The 14,342-nt window shown below is 40.6% G+C and overlaps 1 protein-coding gene across 2 annotated transcripts in view; it reads right to left on the bottom strand.

Moving 5' to 3' along the window:
* Nucleotides 1-3,864, bottom strand: part of sox13 (SRY-box transcription factor 13) — a 32,637-nt gene extending 28,773 nt beyond the window's left edge. The window contains exon 1 of one of the 2 annotated variants that reach the window (XM_085159285.1): nt 1,973-3,864. In XM_085159285.1, coding sequence (XP_085015411.1) covers nt 1,973-2,163 — 191 coding nt within the window. In that variant the 5' untranslated portion in view covers nt 2,164-3,864. The remainder of the gene's footprint in view (nt 1-1,972) is intronic. The other variant, XM_085159287.1, reaches the window with a different exon arrangement.
* Between the last annotated feature and the right edge of the window lie 10,478 nt (nt 3,865-14,342).

The raw sequence follows: 14,342 nt of genomic DNA, 5'->3' as shown, positions 1-14,342 counted from the left end.
ACAAGGAAGAAGCGTGAAAAAACGTTAAAGATCAAAAGTACAGCATGAAAAGCACAGACAGTGGCTGCAGTGGACACTTTGCATAGTTTAATTCTTTGTTCCAGTTCAGCTCTTTGTATGTTAGAACGTCACTTTTCGCTTCAGCAGTTTGACAGACCAACAGTGACACAAGCAAGAATAGCCCAGGGACTGCTGAACCGACCATCCCTAACTACCTACACACTATGAGCAAGCTCCTCTTGCTGAACCATAAATTGAGTGGAGACCCGAGAAGTTGCATATTTTGCCTTGTGGCAAGTTGCATCTCTTGGTAACATGCTAGCTAAGCAATTTTACATGTTGATAGCTCTTCTTTGTGGACAAAAATATTAAATAATTATATTAAAGAAATTATTCTATTTTCTATATCTGCAAGTTATTAACTTAACCTAACTGCTTAGAAAACAAGCAACTGCAGTTTTTGCTAGCCAAAATTAAAGTGACGTATGATTCCACCTAGCTAAACAAACTAGAATAAAGCTAGCCAGACCTAGCGTTAGCCGATAATTACCACTAGCTCTGGCTAGCTTTGTTATTAACTAATAATTCCTAGCTCTAGCGTCATTAAAATACGATCACATTCGACAAAACACGTAATTAGTCTCAAACAGGAAGGACTCGGGGAGTTGATCCTCTAAAAGCAGACCACAGTGGCCTCGCTATCCAACCACAGTCATGGCTGCGCTGTTCCAGGACTACCCGCTGCGAGCTTAGCGCTCCCGCCACAGCAGACAAGGAGGGGCTGGAGAATGACAGGGAGAGAGCATACCTCTGTCCTCTGACAAAAATGGCCTCCTTTCCTTTGAGCACTCAAAACACTGAAACGTTATACTTCCCATGACACAAGAATCACTTCACACAAAACCTTCAGTTACCCAACAAGTTGTAACATGTAAAACCCAACATTTCCCCCCAGGAGGCTTGGCAATGCAAATCCCTTCTGTTGTTCTCCCTTTCTTTTCTTTTCTTCTTTTGTTTCTTTATTCTTTTCTCACCGCTTGTTTTTCTTTTCACCTTACCCCTCCCAACAAGAGCAGGCTGCTGGGTTTATATCGTCCTTGTCGCTTTCTAACTGCTGCCTGAGGCAGAATAGCACAGAATGCACAATAGACGTAAGAGAGAGTGCCAGGAGCCATTCTCAGCAGTAGCGAGCAGCAGGATAAAATGTTAGACATCTAAAGCAGCCTACTTGGTGATAAACAAATAAAGACATTCTCTTTGTCAGTAGTGAGACTGACAGCTGTAATAGCAGAAGGTTCCTTCTGCCAAATGCAAAAAACAAAAACACAAAATCACTTACTTAAACTTGGCTCAGGCACAAGAATCTATCAGGTCAAAAACAAAAACAAAAATGCAACAAACAAAGAAAAAGGTAAAATAACTCACACCCTGATCTGCATGAGTTTCCGTAGCCAGTTTCATCTCTGAAAAACAATCGCATGTAGGAAATTTTCTCACTTGTTGTTCAATTGTCAGCGGTGTCCCATGACCGAACTCACACTATAAGTTTCCAACCTGCAGTGCAGTCATGTTAAGACAAGTGCGAACCAATGTATAAACAAGTGTTTGTGGATATGTTTTGCAGCTAGCACTATTTGATTAGGGATGATAAAACAATTTAGCGTTCCGCACCAGCTGTAGAGCCAGTGTGCCCACAGGGCCTGGCTCGGCCTTATCACGGCAAGAGCGTCAAGCAAAACATTACTCAAGCAAACCACATCACCAGTTCAGTCAGTGGTTGCGCTTCATTAGTAACACGGAGCATTAAAAACACACATATTCATTTTTTTAAAGAAACATGCATCTCCTACTTTGATCTGTGTCTATTTAAAGGAAAAGCAAGACTGAATTAAAAGATGTTCAGAAAACACTTACACAAGCACACCTTGGACTCTCACCTATCCATCTACCCTCTGTAGCTGTCTGTACTGACCTGGTAGTGCAGAGTGGAAGCGAGGAGATCCAACAGCGCTCCCTCACTGGAAGTACTGGAAGAGATCTGCTGACACAGGTCATAGTGAGTGTTTCTCCCTCACCGGTAACGCCTGTCTTTTCTACTCTTCTGTTACCTCTGACCAGCCCCCCCCCCAAGAGGGAAGTACAAAGAGCCTGTTCAAATCCCATCGTATAGCCGCAGCGTTTGCATAATTAGCATGCTGTTTGCAGGTAACCTTTGCTGCTTGCAGACGTACATGACACTGATCGGACCTCAACCAGCCGACAGGTTTGATTGCGGTGTGATAAGCACATTCACGGGCTTTAGACACTTTCGAACACAGTCGGCTTTATTCTAGGCTTTTTATGATTTCCAGGATGTATGGCGGGGTGGTGGGGGGACAGAAAAATGCCAGGTGGGTGGTTGTAAAGGTAAGGGAATAAGGCAACCGGTCACAACGAATCAAAGAGACAAGCAAACGATTTTAAAACGAAGCAAAAAAAAAAAAAATCTTTAAAAAATCCTTACCCTACTATTTAACAAAAACTTTTTAATCAAAGCTCCGATTGCTTGATCGTGATCAGATCATTTGATAAAGCACAAATTTCAACATTTTGATGTACAATGCAGTATTATAAAGGCCCCTCCCTCACTGTTACCTCTCATTTTACATTGTTGGATGTAGTTTGGTCTCTGACTCCTGCGTGCAAGTGGGGAAAGGAGCTCCACAATTAGTTGCCGTAAGTGCACAGTGGTGTATAGTGCAGAGGTAATCTGATCGGACACACTCAAGCTGAAAATGTAGGGAATTCTGGTGTGATGCGAGATACAATATCAGCCAGTTTGGCAGCGCTGCGAGAGTATTTTTTTGAAGAAAATAAGTAAAGCTTCAGTGAGGTAACACTGTTTAGTCAACTATGTTGTAAATAGATACAAGTAAGCAAACGCACCTTTATGATGTTCCACAAAGGTTACATGGGAGACACACATGATTTTTACTCGCCCTCTTTTGTTCCAAGCACTAATTATCTCCTGAAAGATAACGAGAAGCCGTTCCATGTGGTCCATATAGCAACGTGATGATGTTTGTCATTGTGAAGAGAAAATGTGTCGTTAATAGGAACCTGTGCAATGCCATGTGTCTGTCAGCGTAAACAGTCAAGGTGCTGGTGGGGATTCAACCTCAAAGGAACTGGATACTCAGTTATTTCCCAGCACAAAATGGTTCTTCTTGTTCTACTTGTCCTGTCAAGCATGTTACTTTATTCTTTACATTAGGCGCCGACTACAGGCAAAGTGAGCCATTAAGCCATTATACAGAGGTGCATCGTAAACACGCCGTGTTTCATGACCTGTGAGTGGCCAGTACCTTTGTCCATATAGTGTATTATGACTTGATGTGAGGTACAGAGTATCTAGAAAGTTTGCACTCATGCAGCTTATGGATGCATGGCAGTGTTTTCAGAAATTTTATCACTCAGTCCGCTCATCTAAATATAATCATCCCTGACTTGATAAAAAGAACATAAACATCTCAATGGCCTAAGGATGAAAAATTCAAACTCTAGAAACCAGTGGATGATATCAGGTGAGCAAGAAAAGAAACTGCAGCTTATTGTGAGCATTCCTTTGCAATTTGTCTCACAATTGCAAATCACACTTTCAACTCCTGAATTTCAAACATGCACACAGTTTTACTTGACTTACACACCTTTTCAAGCTCTACTTCTTTGGATCTCCAGCAGTTTAATTCGCTTTTATTTAACACTACCTGGCTGCTTTCACATTCAAAAGCTGCTTTTCAATCACATTTCAAGGCCGTCCAACACAACACTTGTACTAAACACTTGTAAGATCGCGCTGAGAGATGAGGTCTCACAGATTTGTGAGAGTATGTTTTGGTCTTGGATTTTTTTATTTTTTTAAATATTGGAGAGGTTTGGTAACATGTGCGTACACACACACACACACACAGCAGCTTCCTTGTGTTGCTGACTGGGCCTCATTAGAGAATGAGCTCTTAGGACTGGAGACACAAAAGCCTTGCTCTCTTCCTCTTTCCTTCCCCTCTCTTCTTCTGTTCTCTTGGCCTTTTGATGTCAAGAGTACTGAACCATGGTGCATAGTCCAAAGAATAACCTCATCAAGCATACACACGCAGCTTTCCAATTTTTTCAAGTTTCTCTTTTTTCCTTTTAGTGTGCAATGAATGCGTGTGTGTGTGCGTGCACGCACATACTATAAGGCCTGATAAGTTGCTGTTGTTCTGTGGTCGTTGGTCAGTTCATCACACACAAAGAGCAGTGTTGGGAGCTCCCGCACTGTGATAGAGTGATAGAGACATCACAAAGACTACATTTTACTCCCCTTTTCCTCTTGCAGTTCAGGGGCTGCCCCTCAGGGGTCCACCCACTGCACTGAGCACACACACACGCCATTACATTACATCTCTGCATCACCTCGTACTTGCAAATGCAACATATAGATTAGTGGAGGTTACGTAAAGAGACACAACATGAATGAAGACATTTAGCAGAGATGCATATTAATTCGTACACTGTGGAGCAACTTTATTGTATGAAGACTGAGCTCTGTTTGGGTTGGAAGTTTAAGATCCATATTTAATAAAGGGAAGAAAATAGTTACAAGAAGTGCACACATCACAATAGGGCTGTGTGATATGACCAAAATCTCATATCCCGATATAAGAATTCTATCGTCCCGATAACGACATAAATCACAAAAATGTAACATTTTCTGTAAATTCTGTGAATCTCGGGCAGTTCAACTTGCGAAGTGTTTCCAGCTGCGCGTCATGTAGCTGGAGTCGAATGTTTTAACCGATGCATGAAACTATACATTTTTAGACATAAGTTGTAACGGCCGCCGTTTTCTTTGTGAGTGTTTATTACACGGTGTGCTGCGGGGAAAAGCCTGTTCTAAAGTTTGAGTCTAAGGTTTATTTTTTAGCACCTGGCGGCTCTTTTTTGCTTCTCATCTGTAAATAATCTGCTCTTTCACGTGATTCAGTTTATTTTGAAAAGTCTCAACAGGATCTTGAGCTTTATTGTGAAAGGTTTATGTGGAACATAAACAAGCAGACACGCGATGGTTTTACGGTCATTGTTGCTAACGACAATGCATAAAAACAGGCGCTTGTCCGTCGGTAGTGTGGTTATATTAAATATAAGAGAAAGAGAGAACTTTAAGAAATTAATATAGCCACTACAGTGACCATCAAAACGATGAAAAAATATTGCCGTAAAGAGTTTATTTTGCAACACCACGAAACAAACGATAGTGTAAAATGAAACGATAGATGTTTTTATATCGATATATATAGTTATATCAAACAGCCCTACATCACAATACATTTGAGAATCAGCAGCGGCACGAACGAGTGAAGAAAAAATGTTTTGCGTGTCAGATAAGAAAGCAAGAGGATTGAAAATGTCATACGCACACCATGAGCGTGGCAAGAAAAACAAAATAATTCTGCTTGCTGGCCCCTGAATAGATTTCCTGACAATCTGAGGTACTAGAATCATTCTATGCACTGCTCATGGTGTTTGTGGCATACATGAAGTAACCTGCAGTAGAAGAAACTCATGTGGAAATATATTCTGGCTGCGAGCTAATCAAACGAAATGACACACAAGTATAAATATATTTATTTGTACAAAGTAGACATCAAACATTTTCCTAATTTACCATTAAATGAAAAATTCTGCTTTAAGATAGCATATCTAAAGAGTTTCACTTACAAGAGTGCCAAATAGTTTAAATATGATACTAAATGCTGCAGCAAATACATACTGTATTTTTCGAATTATAAGGCGCATTAAGCGAAACAAAACAGTCAGATAAGTCAAACTTTACTCAACTCATTCTTCCTGCTTCCTACACTTGCGTACCATTGATTCATTAATGTTGAAGTCTCTCGCAGCTCGTCTGTTCACGTGTTGTTGCAGTTTATTAATGACTAACCTGGTATTGTGGATGGATTATCTCTGTTGTTCTCCTAAATGAAGTTTGGTCCGTTTACAGCATCCTGCCATTTGTCCCTAACCATCGGGAACCCTCACATTAACTTTTATCGAGTGAAAAAAAGTTAGCTTTCATCCTCAAGCTTCACTGTGTTTATGCTATGCTAACATAGCTGTGTAGCTAGCCACCATGTAGCACATGTAGCTAACTTCCTGTTAACATCTAACTCAGTTAAATTTAATAACTTCTGTTTTCATGGATGCCTGGATGTTAGACTTAATTGTTACACCTGGTAAAGCAGAAACGCTGATCATTTTATTACAGATGAAATAATTTAGACAGTTTTTAACTCTCAGTGATGACGCAGTGTTTGTTTGACTTCAGGATCTGAAGCAGACGGAGTTTTGGACCCAGACTCCTCCTTGAGGCTCCTGACTACAGTAGCCGTAATGTTCCAACAATCCATCAAGCAGTGTTGCCAACTCCTCAGTAAGGAGGACAGGAGGACAGCTATTGGCTGTCCTAAAAGTCGCTAGAAGTCGCTAAATGATGTCATCACCAAATTTGCATAATTGGTCATGCTAATGTAATTGTAACCTACGTTGTTGGAGAGAGAAATAACATCGTGGAAGAGACATAAAGTGAGTAAAAAACGTCCTAAATGCATTTAGAATTTATTTAGAACTACAAATTAAATTTCTTTTAGCAATTATTGTTTTTTTTTTTAATGTCACAATTCCAACCCTGCTCCTTAATCCGGGCTTGGACCGGCAAAAGTGACCCGAAATAGGCACTCTGGTGGAGTTACTTTGTGTGTGTGTGTTTATAAGTAGTTTTAAACTTTGTGATCCACAAAACAGCATAAGAGTAAAAGAGTAAAAGAAGAACTGACTGCGTTACAGCACCCGCTGATTGTTGAGAGTAAAAGCAATATGCGCTTTCACGTCTTTTTTTAGCGACTTTTTTTAGAAAAAAAGTCGCTAGGGGGTCTGAAAACTCGCTAAATATAGCGACAAAGTCGCTAAGTTGGCAACACTGCCATCAAGCGGTGCGGCTTTGTAGCTTACCAAAGTCATACTAAAACATTTTGTTTTCATACGCACATGGTGGAAAAAGCATGGCGACAACAGAGAATGAGAAGGGCGAAAGTGGCTTTTGTCCATCAGATACACAACAAAGCACTATTTTTGGTAGAGCATGCTAGTGGGCTGTCGTTATTACCGTGTTTTTTGGAAAATACGGCACACTTAAAATCAATCCTTTAATTTTTCTGAAAATCGACAGAGCCCCTTATAATCCCGTGTGCCTTATGTATGAATTCTGGTTGTGTTTACTGACCTCGAAAAGATTTTATGTACACGGCGCTCGAAAATCTGTCAAATGTTTCAGTACAACTTTGCTAAGCTACGAACCCACCACTTGATGGATTGTCGGAGCATTACGGCTATCGTAGGCAGGAGCCTCGCGGAGTGATACGTACTGTGCTTCAACATAATGTTACCGTATTGTGTGCGTATGACCTCTTTTTAAGTTTTGTGGATATTATACATGGTTATGCTGAGGATATGTCGGCCAATTTCCACTGGAAATGCTTTGTGGTTAAACTGTCAGCAAGGAATTTGCACTGTTAAATTTTTATATAACTTTAATGCACATAAAAAATAGCTGCTTGTTTAAGTGAAAATACGTTGATGTTTTGTTTGTTTTTTTGCACTAATAAAGTTGTGGACTTGTAAAGTATTTTGTCCAGTGTCAATTATATCATCAGTTATATCCTTATCGCAAATTTTCAAATGTATATCGTGATAAATATTTTTGGTCATATCGACCTGCTCTAAGTGTTTACATGACTTAGCGATCAGAGGGTTAACACATATTACCTCCTTCTATTGTTGTTGTTATGGTCAACTGTAACCCATGCCATCTTAACCAAATATAGAGCTGAATAACTAGTTTTTGCAGTTCCCATCACAAGCTCCCCATACAAATCCTAACATCAGTAAGATGGAAACATTAGTGGGACAGCTGCTATCTTAGTAAATGGGCACCATCACCTCAAAGCAAGAGGACAAAGACGTGCACGTGAGGTTAACCGTAGATAAAGTGTGTAGAAGGGGACAGCATAACATCTACAAAAGTAGGGTTAAAATGTGACTTGGAGTCGAAAGTGCTTTGATTCATAGTGACATCACAATTTTAGCTGACTATACTGTAAAATAAATGTTGGTTGCCCAATGCGGCAGCTATATTCAAGCAGTACCAACTGCACATGAAATCCCCTGGGAAAATGGAGGCTCAAGTGTGCAACCAAAACAGGAAGAGGATTGTGCTTTTCACAGGTAAATGAAATCACGGACAGTTGGAAAACCAGAATAACTGAGCAAACTCTGGTTGCAAAAGCCCAAAGCAGGAGTAAACCTTAGTTTGTCTTGATCTGAGACTTAAGGCTTCAAAACCTACATTTAGTTTATTTCTATTAGATCAGCAAGTAAAAGAGTCTGTTTCCTCATCAGCCCGACAATAGAGGACGGAGATATCGTCTTTGCTAATAACCATCACATTGATTTTATGGACATTTCTTTAACAAGAGATGGGCGGTTCTAAATATCAAGGCCTGGTTTGCATGCTGCAGAAACAAGCTAACTCAACATCATTTAGTTACTCTAATACTCCACACAATGAAGTATGCATTTTAATTAGATGGGTTTAACATAGACATTACCAGAATACTAAGAGAGACAAGTTAAGATCATCTTTCAGTCTCGATGTATGATTGGCTAGCTTAGATAAGGCATGCCCCGTTGTTTTCCTGCACCGATGAGCTCAGAATAGTAGAAAAATAAATGCCTTACTTACTAGGTGATTAAAGTTAATTTACATCTCTTAAAAATGCATTAATCTCAAAAGCCATGATGTATTCTCGCCATCTTTTCTGGTTTTATCAGTAAAAAGTTGTGATATCTTATCAAACTGCTGCCCTGAGAATAACTGGTATCAGGACCTGCATAATGCTGAAATTTGCATGTCAGCATTTGTCCATCTGTCACATACCTTTAGGTGTTTTTACTTGTAACTTATAATAATACATTTACATAGAGTTTGAATAACCGATTAGCACCTATAAATGAGTTCACCCAAACTGAGTCATCTGCAGATCTTCAGCAACGCTGCTGCTGCTTTTGTTTCCTTCCTCCCTAAAAAAAATTATCTGTATCTGCTGAAGGTTTAACAAGGACTTAGACTGAACACGCACTGCGTATGAGTCAACACAGACCACAAAGATGTGCTTAGTTTCTTCAGCAAAACCACTAAGACTTTTGTCTGTCGTCAAGAGATCAGGGACAACTGCTTGATTTCAAAAGCAGTCCCATTTCAGTCCTTCTTATTAATACAGGAATGAGTCAGGCTTTGTCTTAAGCTCTGTGTGGTATTTGTCAAACAACTTCAGTCTTTCTCTGATAAGAACAATCAAGAATTTACGTTTAAAGATGAATATTACTAACCCCTGACATCGCTCATTAAAGGAATCGCTTTGACTTTGCATCCTACCTCGGTTTGATCCGTGCATACTACTGTCTTCTGTTCGTTTTCATCTGTTCTATTGAGTGACGGTGTAAGGGGTTGTGGTTTCTCTTATTCATCTTGGTGCGGTGTGGCTGAGTTTCAGCAGAACTGATAAGCACAAGCTTTTTGTGTTTCTCTTTTAACAAGGTAGAAGCAACCACAGCCAACACTGGTGTACTCCAAAATAAAAGTTTGGGTATTTGTTGCCACAAAAAGTCCCAATTTACTGCACTTTGTTACAATTTACATCATACAGTCCCTGTATTTGACTGCTAAACTAAAGCAGACTGATGCAGAATGGAATTACTTTCTCATCTTTGTCAGATAGAGCAGCATGCGCGAATACAGACAAATGTATGCCATCAATTTAATTTCTCTTTTCCAACAGAAGCAGCACAACTGTGAGGGTTTTACAAGCACAGAAAAACAACAGCGCGGGGAGGTGAAAAGGGGGAAAAAAAAGACTTTTACGGCAATATTGAAAAGATTCAGCTCAACAATCTTCCCAGTCAACAGGTACGTGAGGCGAGGTAAGTGCACAGTTTAAAGTTCACAGGCTCTCCAGACAGCAGCTGCTGTGCTGCTTCAATGCGCTGCTTTCAAGCACAGATTGTTTGTGATTCTCAGCAGAATTAAATGTTTCAGTGTCCAAAACACTAAAAAAGGACAAATAGATAAAATAAACATAAGACTTATGTGTCTGTGTCTGTCTGTTTTTATATGGAATATGAAAATATTCCATAGTACTACTGATGCTAATCATGGTAACACCACTGTACTGAAATATATCAGCCGTGACAGTGATGCCTATATGTTCTTACAGCATGCACCTCCATAGTGTATTTCCCTGAAAGTTAACATTTGTAGAATATTGACTAGAGTAGAGCTGACCTTTGCCTATATGTTCTTCAATGGAAAAATATGGAAGAAAAGAAAGAAAAAAAATGAGAAAATAGTAATTAAAATAATTAAAAGTTGTGATTGAAAACTACACTAAAAAATAGTGTAGTGTCGTAGTTTTTTTTGGCAGTGGGATGACTTAAATCACTCAAGTGTAGAGAGGTGGACGCAGTCTGCAGCAAGAACTGTGCAAACAAAGGAAACTGTACTACTAGTTACAGTATTAACAAATCCATGTTATAAACTTTATGTAATTGTATTATAAAGCATTTCACTTTGAAATGTCTCTGTCATCAGTACAGGGATACTGCGATGCTCCTACCACAATACACTGTCTTTTTTAATACAGCCAGAGCTCTCTTTGCAAATGAGGTTTTATTCAAATCATATTATCAACAAAAAAAATGGATTAAAATAGAATTCGTTGTCACCGACTAAAATACTCCAAGTATACAAATTTGAAACTGATCTCGCTACACACTGTACTCCATTCAGTGACAGTATAATGCACGGTTCTATTGTTTGTTTGTTTTTTCAAAATTTGCAGATGATACGTGTGCTTTTTTTTCATTTTCTACAAAATTTAAATGCATGATTTACTAGGTTTTCTATAATATGGTACTTTTTACACATTGATGCAAAGTCCATGCATTCGTTTTCCACTACAGCCATTCATATGAAAATACTCCAGAGTGATAAAAAAGTAAGTTTGAGTAACATTTAGAGTTAACTCAGTTGTTAACTTTATGACTGTATGTCTCCAGTACACTAACATCAACGTCAAACACATCTAACCCGTCCTCTGTGTTTAAATCCTGCTTAATACGCTTCATAATGTGCTCTCTCTATGACCACTGCGTCTCTCTTTCTCAAAAGCTTTCTAAATAAGATGTATAAATAGGCTGATGACACAACCGTGCTCTTCACAAAGACACCGAGGAGAGAGAAAAGAGAGGAGAACAGGACTCTGGCTTTAGTCACAGCCCCTTTTATTCTTCTGCTTTTCAGAAGCACAGGTTAAAAAGCAGCCATCTTTCTTTTCATGTCTCACTCTCGTCCCTCTTTCTCCCCCTCTCTCTCGCTCCCTTTTCTCTCTTCCCGTTGCGTTCACCGAAACAGGTCGTCTATTGTGGCGGCTAGCGAAAGGCTACTGTGGCATTTATCAGAGGAGGAGGAGGTGGTGGTGGTGTGGTGAGTAGGGGGGAGAGAAGACAAAACACACTCCCAATAAAGAGATAGAACAAGAGAAAGAGAAGAAAGGATGTGCATGAAGGCCACTTTTTTTCTCCTCTTCCTTCACAAAGCCCCTCCACCCCCATTCCCTTTTCCACCCCCTGCTCCTTCAGGCTAGCTCAGACAAAGGAGGCCCGACTCTCACAATGTGCTCTCTCTCCTTTAGCCTGGCACACTTTATATCCTCACTCCATTTACTGCTTCTCGAGAGCACCCACATGTACATAACATGTGTGTGTGTGTGCATGTTTTCAGGAGTTTCTAATGGTCATGGTGGTAGCAGTAGTGGGGGGAAAGGGGGGTCTATATTTGCAGAGGGTCTCATAGACCAAGAGGCCAGGACTCTGAGACGTTACTATGGCAACGCCTTTGAGCAGTAGGAGCACAACAGGTGATTCTGCTGAGGGACTGTTTGTTTCGGCACTGGCAAACTGCAGGAGGTCTTTGCTGCGTGTGTGTGTGTGCGCACGCGAGTGCATATGTGTGCTTCAGCTTCACAAGTACAGCTGCGTATGCAACAACTTAGTGCCATCGATCTTAACCAGCTCCAATAAGCTGGAGATCATGTCTGAAGTAGCTGGCTGACCGCCGTAATGACACGGTCCGCCTCGCTACGCACACAGACCCAGCCCATGGCCCTGACTACACAGCACATACATCAAGATAGTGCCTGAAAATAGGAATGCACAACAGAAGCTCTGCATAAAAATCACAATATGCCCCACTGCCTCTTATGTTCGGGCTTACAGAGAAATCCATTCACGTAGAGAGGCCTGTTCAAGAAGGAGAAAGAGAGATGAAAGCAGGAGAACAGAAAGCAGTAGGGGCGCTTTAGATATTCGACAGTCAGGATATGCACTTACTGGCCATTTTGTTAGGTGCACCTGTTCAACTGCTTGCTAGCATGCATGTCTAATCAGCTAATTGCACGGTAGCAACTCACAAATGTAGACATAATCAAGACGCCCTGTTGAAGTTCAGGCTGTACATCAGGATGTCGTAAAAACTGGAGATCTGCTGGGATTTTGCCACACAGAATGATCTGAAAAACTGAAAGTGGGAGAGCATGCCTTGTTGATGTCAGAGCAGAATCGCCAGACTGCTTCGAGCTGACCTCAAATTACCACTCGTTACAACCAAAAAGCATCTCTGAGCGCACAACAGGTCAAACCTTGAAACAGATGGGCAACAGCAGCAGATGCCACTTCCGCCTGCTACAAACAGGAAAACTGAGGCTACGATTCGTACGGGCTCATCAAAATTGCACAACAGGAGACTGGAAACACACAGCCTTGATTTCTGCTGCAACATAACAGACTTGGAATTTGTCAACAAGAACAAGAAAATGGATCCATCCTGCCCGGTATCAAAGGTTCAGACTGGTGCTGGTGGTGTAGTGATATTTTATTGGCACACTTTGGGGGCCCCTTTGTACGAGTTCAGGGTTGTTTAAATGCCTACCTGAACAGGATGTCCATTTATGTCCACTACCTATCTTACGATGGCTGCTTCCACCAGTATAATGTGCCACAACATTTTCACTGGCCTCCATAGTCACCAGATCTCAATGCAATGCACCACGTTTGACAAAAGGGGTCCAACCTGACACAAGCAAAGTATACCTAATAAAGTGACCAGTGAGCACATACCGACTTATAGTTTAATAATAAGTGTAAAAGCAATCTTGGGTCTGAGCTTGACTGAGTACTACCAGCTGCCTGCACTCAGTAACTAGCTGCCTACAACACCATGTTTTAAATAGCAAAAGTTTTCACTTGCTGAAACACACTGAAAGAGTTTTTGATCTGATGCGGCGTCATAGATGGCAGCGATACAAAGACATTAATAAAACCGTTATGGTGCGGTAATAGTTTAGTTTGATTTACATAGAAAACAGCTTGGTGATATGGAGTAAAATAGTTACTAAGGTAAGGTTAGCAGGTCTTCATTATCACAATATAATGTAATAACAAACATGTGGTCACAGCCACAAATCAATAGTCAACTGTCTGGTGTTTTGTTAACCCATCCATCCACTCTGACCTCCACCCCGTGCAGACCCTTCTTCTTATCTGCATTAACCACAAAAAACGTGGTCATTCGACTTTTGGGGAGAACAAGAAAAGGTCCTTTTTGTTCCTTTTTCTTAGATTCAGTAACAGCGTGCTTATCGCCTGTGCTGCCAGATGACAGAGAAGAAAGAAGAGCCCAGGTAGAAAAATGGATTTGCTGCCTTTTCTATTAGATGTGCAGAAACAGCTAAAGGTTAACTTTAGGCTGACAAACAGGACTGAACACTTTTTGCCAAGCAGATTATTTTTGAGAGGATAAGCTTGTGTTTTTCCACGCTTTTCGTTTCGTGAATGAATAAGGTGAAGAAAGCCAAAAACCAGCAGTTGATGGAATCTGCCAGCAATTACTGTGTTATCGTTTTTAATTCCTTTGTTTCACGGAGCTCTGCTGTTTTCACAACTGCTCTGACCGAGGCACGCTTTTGCACCGGCTGACATGCTCTTTCAACACCACAAACACACACACTGTACTTTACTGTGGCACACACCTGTGCTGCTGCTGTAAATACTCACTAGAGCACTAAATGCATACGAATCCACAGCTGAAAATAGTCCCAAGACAAGTGCACTATTTCCTGCTGTTTGTGCCCAGCTGTTTTAATTACAGAGCC

This window comes from Neolamprologus multifasciatus, chromosome 5 (assembly GCF_963576455.1).
Source record: "Neolamprologus multifasciatus chromosome 5, fNeoMul1.2, whole genome shotgun sequence".
Taxonomy (NCBI): domain Eukaryota; kingdom Metazoa; phylum Chordata; class Actinopteri; order Cichliformes; family Cichlidae; genus Neolamprologus; species Neolamprologus multifasciatus.
The sequence above is the reverse complement of the archived record's forward strand: the minus strand, read 5'-3'. Positions and strand labels throughout refer to the sequence as shown.